An 18,800-nucleotide genomic window follows, 5' to 3' on the forward strand; every position below is an offset into this window, starting at 1 on the left:
TTCTTTTTTATTTCCGGGCGCTTGTTCAGTCGGCGTTACGAACGTTGTTTCGTTTCACACCATTTACATTCGACGACTACGTTATTTTATATATCGTAATAGACATAGACTGTACCACGAAATATTAAGTAAAAATAAATTTGATTAGGTAATACGTCATTTGTTGTCCTTTCAAACCAGTTCCCAAATCAACGATACCTAATATGTTTATATTGTAATAAAATCTTCAAGTGAATATATAATTTATTCATAATTGAGTTGACTTTTTATGTTTTTCATATAATTTAATTACATATACAACGTTTCTTTGTTATAATTAAAATAATTATAAATCTGTATTGTAAATTATGAACTGCTGCTAATAATAGCTCTCTGATGCAGGAAATCTTTCATTTAGAAAAATTCAAATCTATGAACGAGAATTCTACACATTATATTACATTATTTATCTTTCTCTGCAAGCAAAAGTATATCTACAAATTAGTTTTCCTATAAATGATTTATTTCAATATTTTGTAATGCATACTTTACGTTGTTCTTTTGCATAAAGTAATCTTCTGTATTTAAGGGAGAGGGCAAGGTATGTAAATCAAGTGAATTATTAACACACAGTTCTTATTTTTTATCTCCACCTTTATTTAATCGTAGCACATACTATTTCAAAGATTCATATAAGTACGTATGTAGATAAAAAAGTACAAATATTTACAAAATACTGTAAAAAAGAAATTGGATTACAAAAACGCCTAGAGATCTGAAACATTGTTTAAAAATTGATCTTGCTTTTCGCTGTTCGCTTACAATCTCTCGTCCTTTTTTTATGTTTATGACTAGACATTAGACATGATATATGTATAAGATATATCGCTTTCGTTAAAAATCACTGGCGCAGCGTTTAGACCCGCTCCTTGTGTCGCTTTCTTTTTAAAATCGTTTCCTTTTAAAATCCTACGAGATCATGCGATCTGCGTGTGACGAGAATTCGATTAATCGACGATCACGATCACAATGGAACGATTCAGCGTATGATATGAGCACATTTACGAGTTTCGTGAGGATTCGATTAATTATCTCTTACAACGATTACGAACTGCCAGGTATGTTCCTAATGTTATATTTTTATGTTACAAGAATATTTTCTTGGCATATATTGCGAACATTTAGGAAGCATCAGAATATTCAGGCCGGACCATTTGCAATCGCCCCGACGAACACTGCCTTTGTCGATCGCTTACGATTATCAATAATCTTTAGATTAAATATAATCTCATTAAACCATTTCATAGGCTTTCCCATATTTCCTGTACCAAACATTTTCTGCGGATTATCCAAGTCTCTCAGAAGAAAATTTCTCTTCCGAATCATTTCTTTTCACATCGTTAAGTATAAAATCGTGAATGATCGACGACGAATGTTCGACACGCTTTTACAAAATCATGATTCACACATAATAGATTCGCAGTAAAGGCGGCATGTACCTTCGATTTTAACGAGGGTGCATATTTAGGGGAATGGTCGTATTCTCTATAAGTATGAGTACCTGTAAACGTTACGGTTACGGAGATTACTCGTTGGCGGTCTGTATTTTCGGTAATACATCTAGATGCGTATATGATACAATACAATATAATTTATATGCGTATACGTGTGCAGAGCTGTGAGGATGAATTACTTTGAATACTGATCAATTATTCGCTCGCATTTCGGTACCTGAAGATTCAATAACCGATGAGAATTCTCCGGAATATATTTAATGATGTGACTCGTGTGTATAAAATTTTTCCAAGTCTTACTCGCCAAGCGGAATAATAAAAAGGGATGGTTTCGTTGTACGAATTTGTAACATGGACAATCGACGTACCTAGCCCTGAAGATGATTCATCTTTCGCTATTAATTGTCGAGTAGCTTAATAATTAAGAAATTACTCAATCTAATTTTCCTCAAATACAAAAGTATACTCTAAGCTAGAATCGCGATAAAAAAGTAATCCTTGCTTTCCGTTTCTCCTCTATTTTTTCAAGCATTTGCGATGGCATCATCGCCGAATGCAAGAATCTTTCGATAAACAATGAGAGCGTGTTGGCTCCTCGGAAAAACTGAAATGAAAAACTTGATGAATCTCGCGATTGTACTTAATGAACGAACTTACGCTTATACCCACGGTATGTACAAGGCCGTTTCTTTTAATCTTCTTCAAGTCGATTAATAATAACTCCTGCTTCTTTTCTTTTTTGCCTCGTGCGTCCACAAGGTGAACTATGCAATTACAATCGTTTGTATGATTGAAAACACAAGTGGATAAATATGTATAAAAGTAAATCTACGCATTCAGTAAATATTTGTAAAATGAATACAATAAACTAACTAAACACTAAATTTAGTAATGTAGAAGGCTGCAAAAGTATAAAAAGAGGTTCTGATTAGTTAGCATCAGTTTTATCCATTTATGTCTTCATTTATGCAACAACGTCAATCACATCGTTTACCCTGTGCACGCACACATATGCATATATATATAATATTTATATATATACGTATCAGACGCAAATGTACGCTATAAATAATTCTTAAGCCTTAAGTCTTAACGCAAATACGATGTTGAGACATGAATTATAGGCGGGGATACAAAAATCGGATCGTCTCGTTTTTTATTTTTAATGATTGATATGGTCGTGATACTTTCTTAACGATGCATTCACACTGTAGCTTGCGATTTCTGTCGTACTTTAAAGAACGACGACACAACGTATCCTAGGGTAAGTATGCATACTTCGATGTGCGATGATCGGATAATACCTATTCGTTTACACTGATACTGATTACTAGATATTGCGTTAGTCGTTATTATATCGTAGCGATGTGTACTGGATCGTTTACGTTTGTCCTTAATTATTTAATTCGAAGATGTTCAGACAGTCATTGGAGCGGAGCCTTCTGTTTATAAATAAATTATATATCCTTAACGACCTAATGGACGCGACAGGATACCGTGAATTGAATAATCATCGCGAGATCAAATAGATCAGTACTGTTTTTTCATTTAGTTCAGAACTCCATTTTAGAGATCAGCATTATATTGAAACATTTTTAAATAAAGATCCTGAGGACGAACTTCACGTACTGTACTTGAATTAAAATTTTCATTCTTATTCCTGTTTGCAGATGTATTTTGAGATTGCTTTCTCTAGTAATTACAATTAAGAACAAAATGATCAAAGTACCTTTGGCCAGTTCCAATTTTCATTACATTAATTCAATGCAAAAACTTTAAAAAGTGTTATACGCTACGTCAGCTAGCAAGCAGGAAAATACTGGTGTACGTACACCTGTTTCTTTCATACATTACTCTTAGTAAATTGAAGCACAATCTTGTTCTACCTTGTTGAAGATGAGAATGCTTCGACAGGCTCAAGTTCTTGCGATTACTATCCCGATCACGGTACCTTCAATTTAGAGCCTCGTGGCGTAAGTCGATCAATCTAGAGACAACTGTCGACGACAATTTCACCTATTTTCGAGACGACCTCGTCGAAGGTCGGCCTCTCTCGCGGGTCTTTGGCCCAACACTGAGCCTGAAGCTCCTGTAAAGCCGGCGGCGCAGCTTTGTGCGGCTTCCACACCAGCGTTTGAGCTTTCAACGCGGCTAATACGGATTCGTCGTTCATCTTAATGAACGGCAACTCGCCCTGATGGAACATCTCCCAAACTAGGCAGGAGAACGAGTAAACGTCGCTCTTGGTAGAGAACTCGTCCTCGTAAACGGCCTCGTAAGGCAACCATCTTAACGGGATCACCTGATTCCGATGTTTTGTGTACTCTTGTTGATACGGTTCTTTGGTCATGCAGGGCAGCGAGATCTTGATTGTCAGATTGCTCGCGATCAGGCAGTTCCGAGCAGCGATGTCCTTGTGTACCAAACGATTATCTGCGATGTGCTTCAATCCTTTCGCTGCCTGATTCGACAAGGATAGAATCTGGGCGACGGATAATTGCGGTGCGCGCGGCTGTTTCGTTTCGTGCGTAGGACTGGAGGTGTTATCCTTGCGTGAAGCGATTAGGAATTGTTTCAGATCGCCCCAATCGGTGAATTCGAGGATCATGTAATCCGGTTCCTCCTCGCGGCACAGACCAATCAGCTTCACCACGTTCTCGTGATTCAGTTTGTGAAGAAGATCCAAGTGGCGTTTAAATTCTTGTAAGGCGTTCTCATCCTTTGTGTTAATAAGGCTCTTGACCATCACTACTGTTTCCTTATCACCATCCGCTTGATATTTGGTAGCGTAGATCTCGCCGAATTCGCCTCGGCCCAACGGTTTCAGTTCCTTCAGGTTACTACGGGATACAGCGATCTTGTCATAATTCGATTTCGATTTCTTCGACTGATTGCTGCTCTGACTCTGAGCAGTGTCTGCGCCGTCGCTCTTGTTGTGCGAGTCACGGTTCTCCTTTTTCTTTCCGTGTGAGTTCATCTGTTGTTTGCTGTTCCCAGTCTCTTTCAGCTCGGTCTGTTCCTCCTGGACCTCCCCGTTCTCCAGTTTCTCTGCGCGATTTAAATTGTCGATTATTCGTCGGCCGCGATCGCAAAGCGTGCGGCGCGAAGTCTGAAACGCTTTCGTTGAGCGATCGGAGGAGATAGATACCTTCTGCCTGTTCTTGGAGGTACTGCTGTTTCCTACGACGACGTCGGTAACGACAGTACAGCATCAGACCCACTACCAACACCATGTACGCGGCAGCGGCGCTAAGAGTGATAATCACCGTCTTCGTCATCATCGAACCCTCATCCATTTCCAAATCCATGTCGAATCTATACGTATCGCCAGCTGGAAGTAAATTATACATCGTCTCTTTCTGTTCTATATTTCACACTTATATTAAATAACCAATGTACAAAATACTAAATACGAGCAAAACAGAAAGAACATGAAGCGAAAGAGTATCAGACCTTTTGATATGATTGCAAAGGAAAACGTAGAACATTATATTATCTTGTAAAAAATTCTTTATGCGATCGATAGAATGTTAATAAGGAAAACAACTTTTCCCAATACTTGATCTAAAACTTTTATGAGAAAAGGCTACGCACCTTTAACGTTCAGTTGAACTTCTTCTCTCTTCAAGCCGCCACTGTTGCCAGCTGTGCACCCGTACTTCCCTTCGTCGCTCAGATATACCTCTCTTATGTACAAACTTCCGTTGCCGAGCATCTCAAACCGGGAATTGTTCAAGTTGTTCATACGGGAATCCCTATCCCACTGAATGGTCGGCTTGGGATCACCCTCGGCTGCGCAGTGCAACATCACCGGATATCCTTCGATCGCTTCCGTCGGATTTTGCGGTTGAATAGTGAATTTCGGAGCGACTGGAAAAATTTTTTTGTAATATGTATCAACTTCTGTATGTTCGAAAATAAAAGCGGCATGAAAGTTGTTTAATGTGAAGAAATAACAAATTAGTTAAAATAAGAGACTTAGAACAGCTTATTCTGTAATATGATGTCCGTATACTGACTGTTCTTTTATTAAGCCGGTGTCTACTCTGGTTGATACTTACTGACTACGTCGATGTTGATCGTGTGATTGATCGATCCCTGGGCGTTGCTGGCTATGCACGTGTACCGGCCCTTGTCTTCTTCGAGCACACCATTGAAGTGTAGCGTACCATTGATATCTTGCACGTGCTTCGGGAATTCCTCACCCGCCCCTTCCTTGATCCACTTCACCGTCGGATTAGTGGCACCCTGAGACTTGCACGGTACTTTCGCCGTCGAGCCGAGCTCCAGCCGCTTGTCCACAGGCTGCGGCGAGAACTTGAGCTTTTCCTCAACCGTGAGCGTGGCCCGTTCCGAAAATATTGACGGGAACCCTTGCGTCGATATTTCGCAAGTGTAGCTGCCCTTGTCGGACAGGTCGGAGCTCTTCAAGTGCAGGGTCACGTTGCCGTGGTGATCGGTTATCCGGTGTCTCGTCGGCCCGCCGGTCTCTTTCAACGGTTCCCCGTCTTTTAACCAGCGTACATGGGTCACGGGCGGTTCCATGCCCGAATACGCGCACGTAAGCGTCACGGAATCGCCCTCCATCACGCTCAGACTCTCCGGCGAACTTATCAGCGTCGGCGGTGCTGAAAAGAAGGTGAAAAATGAACCGCGTGAAAGTGTAAACCGGTCTCATATGAAATGATACTAGCCATAAGCACCATCGATAAATCACTGTGTAGACTTCAAGGTTTATAAGAACAATTTCGACAAAAAATTTTGTAGTAAAAAAAATGTAGAAGAAATTATTTTCTGGTAAGAGCGCAGTATAAAATAAACAGCATAATTTTAGCCACTTTTATGTCTTAACGCACAGTTTCTGCTCTGGGATTATCATCCATAATGAATTATAGACGGAGAAACTAACGACTACTGAAACTATAGCGTCAGTTCGCTCGAATAATAGCGTCGTTAACTTGTATGTACTTACTGGAAATAACCACTTGCGCGGTTATATCGGTCTCCCCAGCCATATTCTCAGCGACACAGGTATAATTGCCGTCGTCCTCGCCCATTCGAGCCTTTGCGACGATAAGCGTATTATCCTGGACGCGCACAGGGCCGGAGTCGCTGATAATGTGTCCCTTGGGATCCCTCCAGTAGACTTTCGGTGGTGGAAGACCCGAGGGTTCCAAACAGCTGACTTGCAGCTCCTGATCTTCGCCAACCACTGCCACTTGGTTCGGTAATAGGGGCTCGAATGATGCCGCAGAGAGATTCATTAAATCTACAGTAAATAATTAATATTTGAAGCCTTCTTCAAGTGTATATAGATACAACTTATATTTCTGTTATATCAGTCGACGCGAAATTACAAGAACACTAAAACTTTTAACATAGAAATTTCTCATAAACAGTGTAAAGTCGTTAAGAAAAACATGACTTACAGGCAATTTGAAGATCAACCGTATAGCTGATTGTGCTCTCTCCCCGATCCCCGTGGCAGGAATAGTATCCTTGGTCCCTCTGTTCGGCGGAGCGTATGACCAGAGTGCTGTTCTCGAGCACAGTCCTCTCCTCGTCCGTCTCCAGCGGTCCTATATCCTTAAAGAACCATTGAACGGAATCGGCGTCCTCGAATACGCAGTGGAAAACGGCCGCCTCACCGCGCTTCACGATCAAATTCCTGGGTACGACCTTTATCGCGGCGGTATCGTTACCCGAGACAATCAACGGGTAGCTTTCCATTTTCGGGGACGAACCAGCCACGTTCTTCGCCAAACAACTATACATTCCACTGTCCTCGGCAACGGCACGGTGAATGTGCAACTTCTTCTTCTTTATGTCGATCCGTTCGCTCTTCACTATCGACTCCCGATTTCTATAAACAATTTATCCACGTTCTAGATCATATTTTTAAAAAATATGATTCATCAGGGATTGAAAACAGTCATGATGTCGGTTCCCAGTCCCATTCTTGAAACAGTTATCAAGAATCGAAAACGCGCCATAACTATTAATTAAATATATCGGTCTTGGTTTATATCGGTTTTGGTTTCGGTACTTTGGAACCAATATTGTATTGTTCTATAATTGTTATTTTTCAGTTTTGTATTTCTAGTATTATACTTCTCGATATCTAGTATGTAATCAGTTTTCTAAGACTGTTTGAACTGAAATTCTTAATTGTCATGTAGGAAAAATCCATATAAGTTAGAACCGATATATTTAATAACAGTTATGACATTTTCTAGTTCTCCGTCTTCGGTCAGAAGCAATTCAACATTTAATTATTATCAATTTCTGTTATTCATCATTTTATTCATGATTGACTATAATAATGGTAAAATTGTAAAGCAATAGCATGTAATTGTAATATGTACAAGTTTGAGTCTGGCAGCATAAGAGAGACGATTAAAAGAAATTAAAATCAATTCATTGTGTTCTTTATTGTACTTCTTAATATACCTGCTTCCTTTAAAACTACCACGTTCTAACTTGCTGAATTAAAAAAAAAAAACAAATCCGTTATTTTCTGCGGAGTGTCTCATCTAGAGCGATGGATTTTCCATCGATAAGCGCGTCGCGACGCAGACGAGGGGTTATAAACTCGCGAGGGCGAGGTGAAAAGCTCAGACCGGGGAGGAAGGGGTGTAGGAAAATGTCGCTTGATAATTCAGGGGGTAGTTGCGTAAACGACGGGTGTCAGTTACGCGACGTGTAGCATGAAGTTTAGTTTCAAGCGAGAAGGGCTGCGATCGGAGTTACTAATTAACTCCGGAATTATTGAAACCCAAGAAGTTATAGCTTCGAATGTATATTTAATCTATCTGTATGTACTTTAATCCGGTTAATTCACTGATACTTGTATATATGTATATACGTATGATGAGCTCCATAAACTTCTCTAATTATGAATCGCATGATATAACTTTATTGCGGATTCTACCTAATTATACAAAAACTAAATGTCCAGAAATCATGTAAATTGTGTGTAATCTATGAAAATGAACAAAATAACGAAGATGAATATACATGCAATACCTCGATTTGCATGCGTTTTTAACTGATGCTATTGAAGTATTTATTTAGTCTTGATATAATAATAAATAGCCGTAATAAATAATTGAAACGAACTTGAACCACTCGTATTTCATGTCCCCGGAACCATCGACATGACATCGAAGCTCGACCTCGCCGCCCACGCGGATCGCGGATGGTAGCTTCGGCTGCTGGAGTTGCACGCTCGCCTCGCTGATCCCTGAAACAGAAATTCCCGCAAATCGATCAGCCCACCGGTTCTTGCGAATAATTTAACGGCCGCCGCGCCGTCTCGCGTTCCCCTTTGCATAAGCGTGCAAATTTTATTCGATATTGGTAAATAACTTCTCGAAACGGTGGATACCGGTTCAAGTTCGTATCAGCGTTAATACGTCGAAATAGGATACGTCAAAAAAGGACAACACATTCCTTCTCTGCTTTATCGCTTAAATCCTACCAAAAATTTGATATTGTTAAAACTTCCCAGCTGTTATGTATCGTCCACGTTTCTATCAAAATAATTATATGTATCGAAGTATTTACTATATTTAGATTATCGTAGAATTTCTCCTGTTACACATCTACATTTGTAATAGCGATAATGAATAGTAAACTTAATCTGATACCAAGAAGCATAATATTAATTCACTTGTAGGAGGACTGCAACTGGTTTTCGGATCGACAATCATTTTCAAGAGCAAGGTCGTCTACGTTGGTACAAAAAGCGTGCGGCGCTGAAAAAGAGAAAAAGGGCGAATCGAGTAAGTGAGCCCTTTCCTTCTCAAGGAGAAGGGAAAAAACATCGCAGCGAGGAAAGCAGCTAGGCTAGCCTCTCCCTCTTATCGACGGTGGGCTCATGAATTCTTAAAACGTGAGCGAAGTTATTTGCCGACGTCTTTCAACGAAGTCTGGGTAAATTAAGAAAAAAAAAGGAGCGCCCTGAAGCGTTTGTTCCGCGCAAAGCGGAGGACACCGCCGAAAGTCGATGGAGGGAGCCCCTCTTCTCGTTTCTTCTACGCTTCCTTTTTCCTTCGGAAACGAGTAGTCCTCCCGAGCTGACGTCGTCGTCTGGACTCTGGACGAGTCCTGTCGCGGATACAAGACAGGTACGGACAAAAAGAATAGCGAGAGCAAAGGAGAAAAACAATCGGGAACAAACGAACGGACGAGAACAGAAACAGGAGTGGAAGAGGGACAGATGGCTTCGAACGGAATGTTTTATTTGATTCGATTAAATCGACGGGTTTCGAGTGGCCGGTTCCACGGTAGGTTACACGATCGCGTCGCTTCGGTGCAAAAAGGAACGAGAACGGAATCGACCTGACATTCCCAGGGAGAACGCGAGCGTCCACCCTCTCCTCGTTCCTTCTTCATCCTTCCCTTATATCGTCCTCTTCGCCTTCGTCTTCTCATCTCACGGTCGGAATTGCTTTCTCTTCCATTGTCCCATGCTGCTCTTTCCCCGTTTTGGAATTCCGCCCGGTCCAGTAATCGCGCTTTCCTCGTCGATAAAGGATCCCACGGGCAATGACTACAGACTATACGTCGAATCGAACCAGCTTATTTTCGTATTCTCGGCCACGCTCTTGTTGAAACGCGCAATTTATGTAACGCGCGTGATCGTATGAACTATATTCAGAAGTATTCTCGATGAACGCGGCTAGAGTAAACTAAAGTTGATGTATGTACATAATCGTCACTCCATTTGTATTGTAGACAGGAAAACCAATTTACATACATTACATAATTACAACAGTAATTATTATATATCTTTTTTATGGCATCTGAATCCATTGGTATACAAAGATTTAGATTTTTTCGATCTGCTAAGCAGTCACTTAAATACGTATAGTAAACCAAAGGGTAAATGTTTGCCGTGAGTACGTATAGTATATTTAAGGAAGGGAAGCAATGACGAGTTGAACCCTATAAGTACACGTGAAAGGAAATTCGAGATATCTGGGCTAACTTGCGGGCAGTTTACCGGAGACTGTCAACATGATAAGGCTTCCTTCGTTAATTTAACTCGCTACCCTCCTTCGATCGATTGCTCTTCGCGGGTTTTGCGGCCGGGAAGTCCAATTCCTAGTTTCCGGTTTCAATACCCGGACATCGATTGACTCTTAACCTTCTGATCTCTTTAAAAAGTCGGATAGACGTCGATTGGTACGATGTTTAAAATATTTAAAACATCACGATAATTTGACATATTTAAAATGATGCTTTAAGTAAATAACTAAATTAAATAGTATACATCACACGTTCTATTATTCAATTTTTGTATTATCGCATGCAAAATCCTGCTTCGTATGAGAAGTAAAGCATAGGCGGGGAAGTCATTAACAAATCGACTTCTTAACGTTTTCGCAATCTCTTTGATTCACCACATCATGGGATTCCGAAGAGGGTATCGAATTCTTGATTCACGAAGCCTACTGAAGAAAAGTGGTAGGAACAGGAATTTGCCCCGCGTGGATGCCTGGTTAGCCGTGAAACGTACACGACTGTTCACTCGCGATCCCTGAGGTGGCAGGCGGTATTATTAACAGCCGACTGAGTCCGCGCAGTCTGTCCAATCCTTTTACTTTTACCCAGGATGATGCCTACCACAGTACACTGTTCGCTTGCTCGCTCGTCGTCGACGACAGGTTTTTTTTTTTATCGCGTCGAAGCCGTGTGACGAGACGCGTCGAGAGGCCCGGAGAGCTTTTCTACAGTTTCACGTCGGAAAACGCGCGACGACACGCGTTTCGAGACCCCCGGAGCTGATTACTTTGCGAATTAATCCTTTTCCCGTGAACGCGCTCCGTTTTCCAATCTCTTTACTTAGACGAATTTACATCATTCATGCTGAGACGTGTTAAATGGAAAAAATATAAATCGCATGAGTTGTTTGAGCACATACTCAGCCTAAGGTGTGAGGTGATTAATTTATCTGACAGAATCCGCATGATTTAATATGATACACGTTAATATCAAAGGAAGTAGGCAAGGTTTTGATATCGGAGAGGAATCTGATTTCCCCTTGATGCGCAACTTGTTTCCTCATCTTTTTTCGCAACGAAGCTTTGGGTTCCGCGAGCGGTTTAAAGGGCCACGTTAAAATGCCCGCGCGCTCTTCTTTGGCATTGAGTCCATTAAGGAGCATTAATCTCGAGGACTTATCCTCGAGGAGGAAAGCGGATATTCGAGGGCTGTCGGCCGTCGTCGGCCGCACAATGACGACAATAAAGAGGGACAAAGCTCGAAAGGAAAAATCGTGAAGGGATGACCGCGAAGACAGAGGAAAAGTAAACGAGTGAGAGAGAGGGAGTTGAGAAAATGGCTGATGGAAGAAGAAGACGCGAAGAGGGGCGCACAAGGAGGGCTCGTTTGTAATCGCGAAACTCATTTTTGCGTCTCTGAGGTCTCGACGAGATTTTGCTCGGCCACTCGACTCGTTTCTCGCTCCTCCTCTCTCGTTTGAACAGTATATTCCTCTTTCTCTCTCCCTATCACACGAAGTTTTCCCCCGCGTCCTCTCCTCGAGGCTCTCTCTCCGCTACTCGGAAAGCCGTGTTTAAATGCACAAACGAAGCGAGAGATCAAAGGGACCGCCGGCAGCGTGCGCGCGTTAAGTGAGAGTAAGAGAAGAAAAGACGAAGAAAAGGAAAGCGGGATCGGGGCGCACCGGTGGCGCGGCATAGCAAAACAGAGGAAGAGGGATGATAGAGGGTGATAGCGGAAAGAAAGGAAGAGAAGAACGTTTATTATTATCATCGTGTACGCCGCGGCGGCAGCGTCCAACCAACTGCCCCCGTCTTCCTCGCCTCTCTCCTCTGCTCAGCATCCGCGCTAACCACGCAAGTCGAGATTAACTTTCGTGTAAACACCGTGGAAGACGCGTGTGCGTAGCTGACTATCGTGTCAGCCATAGCCCGAGAGAGTACCCGACCTTCCGGCCTCGTTGGCAACCTTGGCTCGAACCTCGACCCTGAAATCTCCACCTCTTCCGTCCAATCGCACGTCTCTTCGCGATAAATCGCAAAAGAAACATAATGAAAGGCTTTACACTAAGCAAATTTCTAATTACTCGAAAAATAATAATTAATATACCTGAATCCATTTCAATCAAGAGTCAAGTAAAATGATACGAATGAATGGTGGCATAATTAAAGCTTGAAATTAGTTCCAAATGTGAAATTTTCTATAACTTTTCTCGTAACAATAATGAGTGAATTACGAGTTACACGGAACATTTTGTAGAATTCACATTCGTGCTTCAGTCTACGAACATCGTACGACGAAAGTAATTAAAAATTAAAGTGAGAACATAATCCGGGGTCGGGATAGGAAAAAGCATGGGACGCTCACTTGCTAACAAGCCGACTGTCTGGCACTGGTCGCGATGTAACGCGATATTCCTTTTTCCGTAGGGGGAGATCGGGAACGGATCGAGAACGCGTCGACAGATGCGTGTAATCTTCCGGGGGAATACGCGTTATGACACGGGACCACCCAGACGGGGTGCAGTAGCACAGCTCGACTTGTGGTCAGACGAGGACGAATTAGTGAAAAAGCGGCACGTTAATCAATAATTCTTCCTCACAATGCTTTCCTCCTATACTTTTAAATCGACTATTTTACACGTATAATTTAATCTGTATCTCATGCCACACTCTTTTTCAAATGAATGCATCAGACCTAAAATCTTTACGTTCTATATTTCATTCGCTCATTAATTTTCGCTAAAGTTTTGCTTATATAAAGCATAAGACGGGCTCATTACTTTAGATGAATTATTGTTATTTTATTTCAATGAGCCGTAAGACACGACTTACTGATTTATGTTAGAGAGAGAACTACGTTTAATCAATTGTATACTGAACAACGTGAAAAGTAACTTGGTTAAGTAAATAGTGCCAGGGAAAAAGCGCACGTTTGTGAATAATGAAGCTGTGTAAACTGTTTACCGCATAAGTTATCGGAGTCGATTAAAGATCCGATTAGCACAGAGGGGCAATTTTCGCGCTTTGATTTCGCTTCGGTAAAGAACGGTAAGGTTGATCGACGTTCCGCTCTTTAATGGAGCGTTCGACAGGGAATCGGACGAAACCCGTTTGCACGCTCGATTTCCGTCTTGTAAAGCGTGAGCTAAGCAAGCCGGCGCAGAAAGGGTAGGCAGGCAGGCAGGCTCGCGTCAAAGCGGACGAGGAAAGTCGAGAGAGCAGAGAGAAGTCGAGAGAGCAACCGACAAAAGTGATCGCTTCAGACGAGCCACTTCAATATTCAAAGCTATTACACGATTTCTTTGTATACACATACATACATGTAACTACACTCCGATATACGCGACGTACGTTCACCGCAATATAAAATTTCTCTCATCGATTCTTATTGTTCGAACGACCAACGTTTTTAGGGGATTTCGAATGCGAGGAATAAAGGTTTCCTTCAAAGGAATTCCCTTGGTCTCGTTTGGCAACGGAGGTGGAACGTTCCCTGTTGTTTTCATTGGAAAAAGCGAACGTATCGACGCTGTGAGACAATAGTTTACGAGTTGGAGGGTACGGAACGAGAGCGAGGCCCGGAGGCGATTGAAAAACAGTCGTGGAAACAAACGGGGGAAGTGGCTTTTCTTCAACCTGGGGAAACAGGGAGGAAAATTCGTAAAACGATCGACGCCAAAGCCCGATATTGAACCACGCCATTCGTGATTGCAAACGATCGGGATAATGGTTTCGCTGTTATACGTGGAACGTCAAGTCCTTTGATAGTCTAATAAAACTTCGTACGTCGATATAAAACGCATTTTCGTGTTCTAGAGTACTTTTATTCGCGATCAGAAAAAAAAGATATCTTCGATTACAATCTTAATTTAATATATATTATCATAGTTAAAAAAAATTTAATTATGATCTTTTGAACAAATTAAAACAGTTATATATATAGGATATTAGATATTTTATATTATTAAGTAATTATGTGAACGTACATATTATTCGTGTTGTTACTTGATTTGGAAATATCACATTCACCACACAACGTAATGTTTGTGTAAGTGTACATTGTAAAAATCACTTGATTTATGTGTTGTAACAGCTCGTTCGGATTATGCAGTTTTTTGACCGATTCGGTAGTTTTACGTCGAATCATCATTTCTTTCTTTGGAATGAAATAGGTGATACATACACATATATAGCTATCGACTATATTATACATGTATTTATAAAAACACACAACGAAGAACGAAAACTGCGAAATGGTTTCGAATAAGTAGAGATCTATCAAGATAATTTACGAGTCGCTAATGGCATCGGGAAGGACAGAAAAATGGTCGTAAATTGCACAAGAGCAATTTAGCGACATTTAATTCTCTCAAAAGCACTTGTGTCTCCGACACTTTTTATCTTGCCGCAGCAGCAAAAGAAGTATCCTCGAGGCATGAGGTGAAACGTCAGTCTCGAAACGTGCCTTTCAAAGGGAATTCCTCGCTGTTGTTTCCTGTAGGACCCCGTTTAGGTAGGTACACGGCAAATGCCGCATGGCAGCGGCACCGCAGTGAGAGTGAGCCCTTTAACCGAAGGATCATACAATGGGTTGCACGTAGATTTCTTTTCTCGCGGTAAGCTACTAAATATTTGTATCAAACATCGATATCTCCTGGTTGTTTAATAAATGGCTTCAACATTCTTTATGAAACATCAATTAACTCGTATACATTAATTCAATCTTATACAAAGACTGTGTAGCCTATAGAAATGATTGTTCTACATGAAATGCTATTTTCTACGATTTCCAGCTGGCTACCATCCTGCTACCTGTACCGTTCGCTGATTTCTCGTTACTGGCCACTCAAATTAAAATTTTCCACGAGAAGAAAGACGAAACAACGTGGTAGAAAGAAATTATTGCAGCATGAAAAAAAGAACGGTATAATTTTCATCGTTGAATCGAGAACGATTCCCGCGAAAAAAGGGGCATCGCCCGAGTAGCTAAAAGCGTACCGTTTCAAATCTAATATCCCTCGAAGAGACAAAGAACGCCACCCCTTGGAGATCGTTTACGTACATTGTAAACCGAAAAGGACATGAAAGAATGCCGCCGAAAGGGGTGACGATGCAACCGGGAGAGGAAAGGGTGCAGAACGAGGTGAAAAAGAGGAGTGGGGCTGGGGTGGGAGAAAGAGAACAGAGTAAAATAAAAGCACATGAGGTTCGGGCGAAGGGAACCCGTGTTCCCGGTTTTCCACGTGACGCGGCCTCCACCACGAATCTGCCTTTCCACGAGAGCCGCTGTTTATCCTAGGCGTGCAAACAAACCGCGGTTTTCTCTGGAAACCTTCCGTTCTGAAAGAAAGGGGACGTCGAAGCGCGAGCCGGACGCGGCGCGTATTGCCAGCCTAGGCTTCTGTTGAATTATTAGTGGATTACGTCGTGTCGAGAAACCTAGCCGGTGCCACGGTTCTTCTCGCTCCGAGGGACGTTAGCCTCGCGAGAGGAAAATAAAGAAAAAAGAAGAGGAATGAACAGACACGAGGAGTACAGAGGACGGTGACACATAGACAGAGAGAGGAAAGAGATGAAAGGGTAGGCGAGCTAATTCGTCGACAGGAGTGTCGACCGGAGACACCGACGACACGGTCTATACTCGTTTCCAGACACTTCGCGGGAACCCCCATGAACCGCCGAAAGGACTACGACTATAACTACATCTAACAATGGCTATAACTGATAAATGATAGTCGTAAAAATTACTCTTTCAATTCTTAGATGAAGCGCGGATAAATTTGTAAATGAGTCACAATAAATGAACTAATTAACAAATGACGGGGTAAAATTCATAGATGTATGTTAGAAACTAACCCGTGCTCTTTGGAGTGTATGGGGTAAGTGCTATGCTGTTTTTCACAGTCCTCTTCCCGAAAGATTTTACCTCGTTCTCCACTTCGTGGCCAAACCCTCAGAACACTTTTATTACAATACACGTGTTAATCATGACTTCAAACCATCGGCCACAACACGGACCCCTTTGATATGCAATAAAGTATCGCTCGAGTCACGGATGCTGTGACTCTCAGAACTCTTCGCGCTTCTACCGGAAATCGTCGGCTATCGATACTTCTACTTATAATGAATCTATTCCACATCATTGTATCTATTTGTCAGACATAAAGTCCCAAATGTTGACAACTCTTAAGAACTAGGCTACACATTCCCTACGTATTGAATTCGACAGGTGCAATCGCTTTTAAAAAGGACTCACCGCTAACATGTAAGTCATTTTTCGGACTGGTAAGGTTCCGGAAATGACATAGCTGTTCTGTTAACCTGTTCAAATTGTGCTGTTATGCCTTCAAGGAAGATGAGTTAAGACTTCACGTTTTCTTCGAATGTATTAACATTTGTAGTTAAAAAAAGTAATCGAAGTCGCAACTCGGCCGAAAAGTGACTAGTAGATGTATCTGGTAAACATTTGTCGAATAAGCAAACTTTAGAGTATGGGTTCGAAGCACTCCTAAACCCATCGCTAGTAGTAACGAGTCTTTAAGCCTTTTAAGTCCTCGTATACAATATAACGTACAACTTCGTTCGTCACTTTGTACGGTAGGAATTTTGCGGTGGCGGCTGCGGTTAACGAATTTCGGACAACCACGGACTCTCACGGTAACCGAGTTCTCCGGATAAACCACAGAAGAAGAATTTGTCGTCGTTACTTGTACACGAAACCCGAGCTTTCACAGGGTAGGAATAGGAAGATGTATTACACGTGCACTGGAGGTCGAGTATCTCTTTCATTGGCATAGGATTACTTTCTTCAAAGATCTCTATAAAATTTTTTTAATTCGTACAGCAATAATAAAGTTTGATATTATTATAAGTGTATACTAATTATTAATCATGTCCAATCAATTATATTCCATTAGTCAGGAAGAAGCAACTCCTGCAAGTTTCTAACCATTCTGAAAACAGTCCACGAACTCAGAGTGAAATTGTCTTTTTATTTTTTTTTCGCATAATTTAATTGTAACCGAGGAGACAGGAGAAAGTATCAAGTTGTGGTTGCCGGAATTGATTGGTATAGAAGTCATGCACGGTTAAAGATTGATAGTTGTAGAAAATACTATATTGCTTACTTTACTTTAACTTTAGTTTCGATAAAATACGCTATCATCGATTTTGATTTTTGTTTGATGTTATAAAATTCAATATTCTAAACAGCTATTTCCTATGCATGTTAGTGGGGGTTAAAGTGATATCATATACAAAAGAGATACATCGAGTTACAAGATACAAACTTGGATACATCGAGTTACCCATAATAATAACATTCAAAATTCTTAAACTTTAACAATGCATAACTTCTGTACGGGTAAATCCTGTAAACCAGGACTTCACATTCCCTATTTTTCGTCAAGTACAATCAGATTATACAAAACAAAATAAAAAATGTGTCCCTTAAAACAAAGTTTAGTCCAGAATGAATTATAAATAGTATTGTAGATTCGGCGCAAATTGAATTATGATTTTCATAAGTTTTTCAAATGTTGAACAATGTTGCGTATTCATGGCAGAACATGTGAAAGGAAACAATAACCCATAGAGAAAAATATCAAATTGAAAGAATTTTATAGAAAGAAGAATCACGTTGTTCTCGAGTAAAACGCTCGTTCCGTTCGAAGAGTAATGGATCAGATGAAAAAGCACGGCAGCAAAAATGGTGCTCGGGCAACCGGAGAAGCATTGTCATACACACTGAACGATCTGTAAATAGGTAACCTGTATGAAAGCTGATACGTTTCACGATCTATTTCAAATGAAAGAAGTGCGCGCTCGTGATGCGTTTCTTCGAAGAGCGATACGGTTAATCACTGGCAAGAGAAGGCCAAACATTATTGCTTTATAACTAAACAAATCCATGGCTACTGTCTTAATTACTTGTGTTTTTCAACAACATACACCAGCAACTAGGAGTTCCTCTTTCATGGATGCGAGACTGCATAACACGACGGCTTGGCTGAGCGCAGATAAGCGCCGGTAGCGTTATCGAATATGTGTGCACGCACCCCGAAGAGGCGAAGATCTAATATCTAAACTATGCAAACGGAGCAAAACCGGAGGAAAGAAACACCACCGCTGTCGACCGTATCGCCTGGATGATGTGCGCGCTGCTCAGGAAAAGAAATAGCCATGAAGCGAGAAACAAGAACTTACAGTATTAAGAAATTGGAAAAGGACATAAAGAAGTTTGAAATGGAGCATCATTTACACAACTACTATATATCAATTTCTCTAAGGAATAATA

At 41.2% G+C, this 18,800-nt stretch overlaps 1 protein-coding gene across 1 annotated transcript in view; it reads right to left on the minus strand.

Annotated features, from left to right (window-relative positions):
• Window positions 1-618: 618 nt before the first annotated feature.
• The window catches only part of LOC108630386 (tyrosine-protein kinase-like otk), a 46,923-nt gene continuing 28,741 nt past the window's right edge, over window positions 619-18,800 (minus strand). The window contains exons 3-9 of the mRNA XM_018033683.2: window positions 8,613-8,736; window positions 6,923-7,356; window positions 6,466-6,762; window positions 5,555-6,121; window positions 5,088-5,363; window positions 4,642-4,824; window positions 619-4,541 (exon numbers count right to left, since the gene is read on the minus strand). Coding sequence (XP_017889172.1) covers window positions 3,481-4,541; window positions 4,642-4,824; window positions 5,088-5,363; window positions 5,555-6,121; window positions 6,466-6,762; window positions 6,923-7,356; window positions 8,613-8,736 — 2,942 coding nt within the window. The 3' untranslated portion in view covers window positions 619-3,480. The remainder of the gene's footprint in view (window positions 4,542-4,641; window positions 4,825-5,087; window positions 5,364-5,554; window positions 6,122-6,465; window positions 6,763-6,922; window positions 7,357-8,612; window positions 8,737-18,800) is intronic.

Source organism: Ceratina calcarata, unplaced genomic scaffold, assembly GCF_001652005.2.
Source record: "Ceratina calcarata isolate Rehan_Ccalc_2016 unplaced genomic scaffold, ASM165200v1 scaffold72.2, whole genome shotgun sequence".
Taxonomy (NCBI): domain Eukaryota; kingdom Metazoa; phylum Arthropoda; class Insecta; order Hymenoptera; family Apidae; genus Ceratina; species Ceratina calcarata.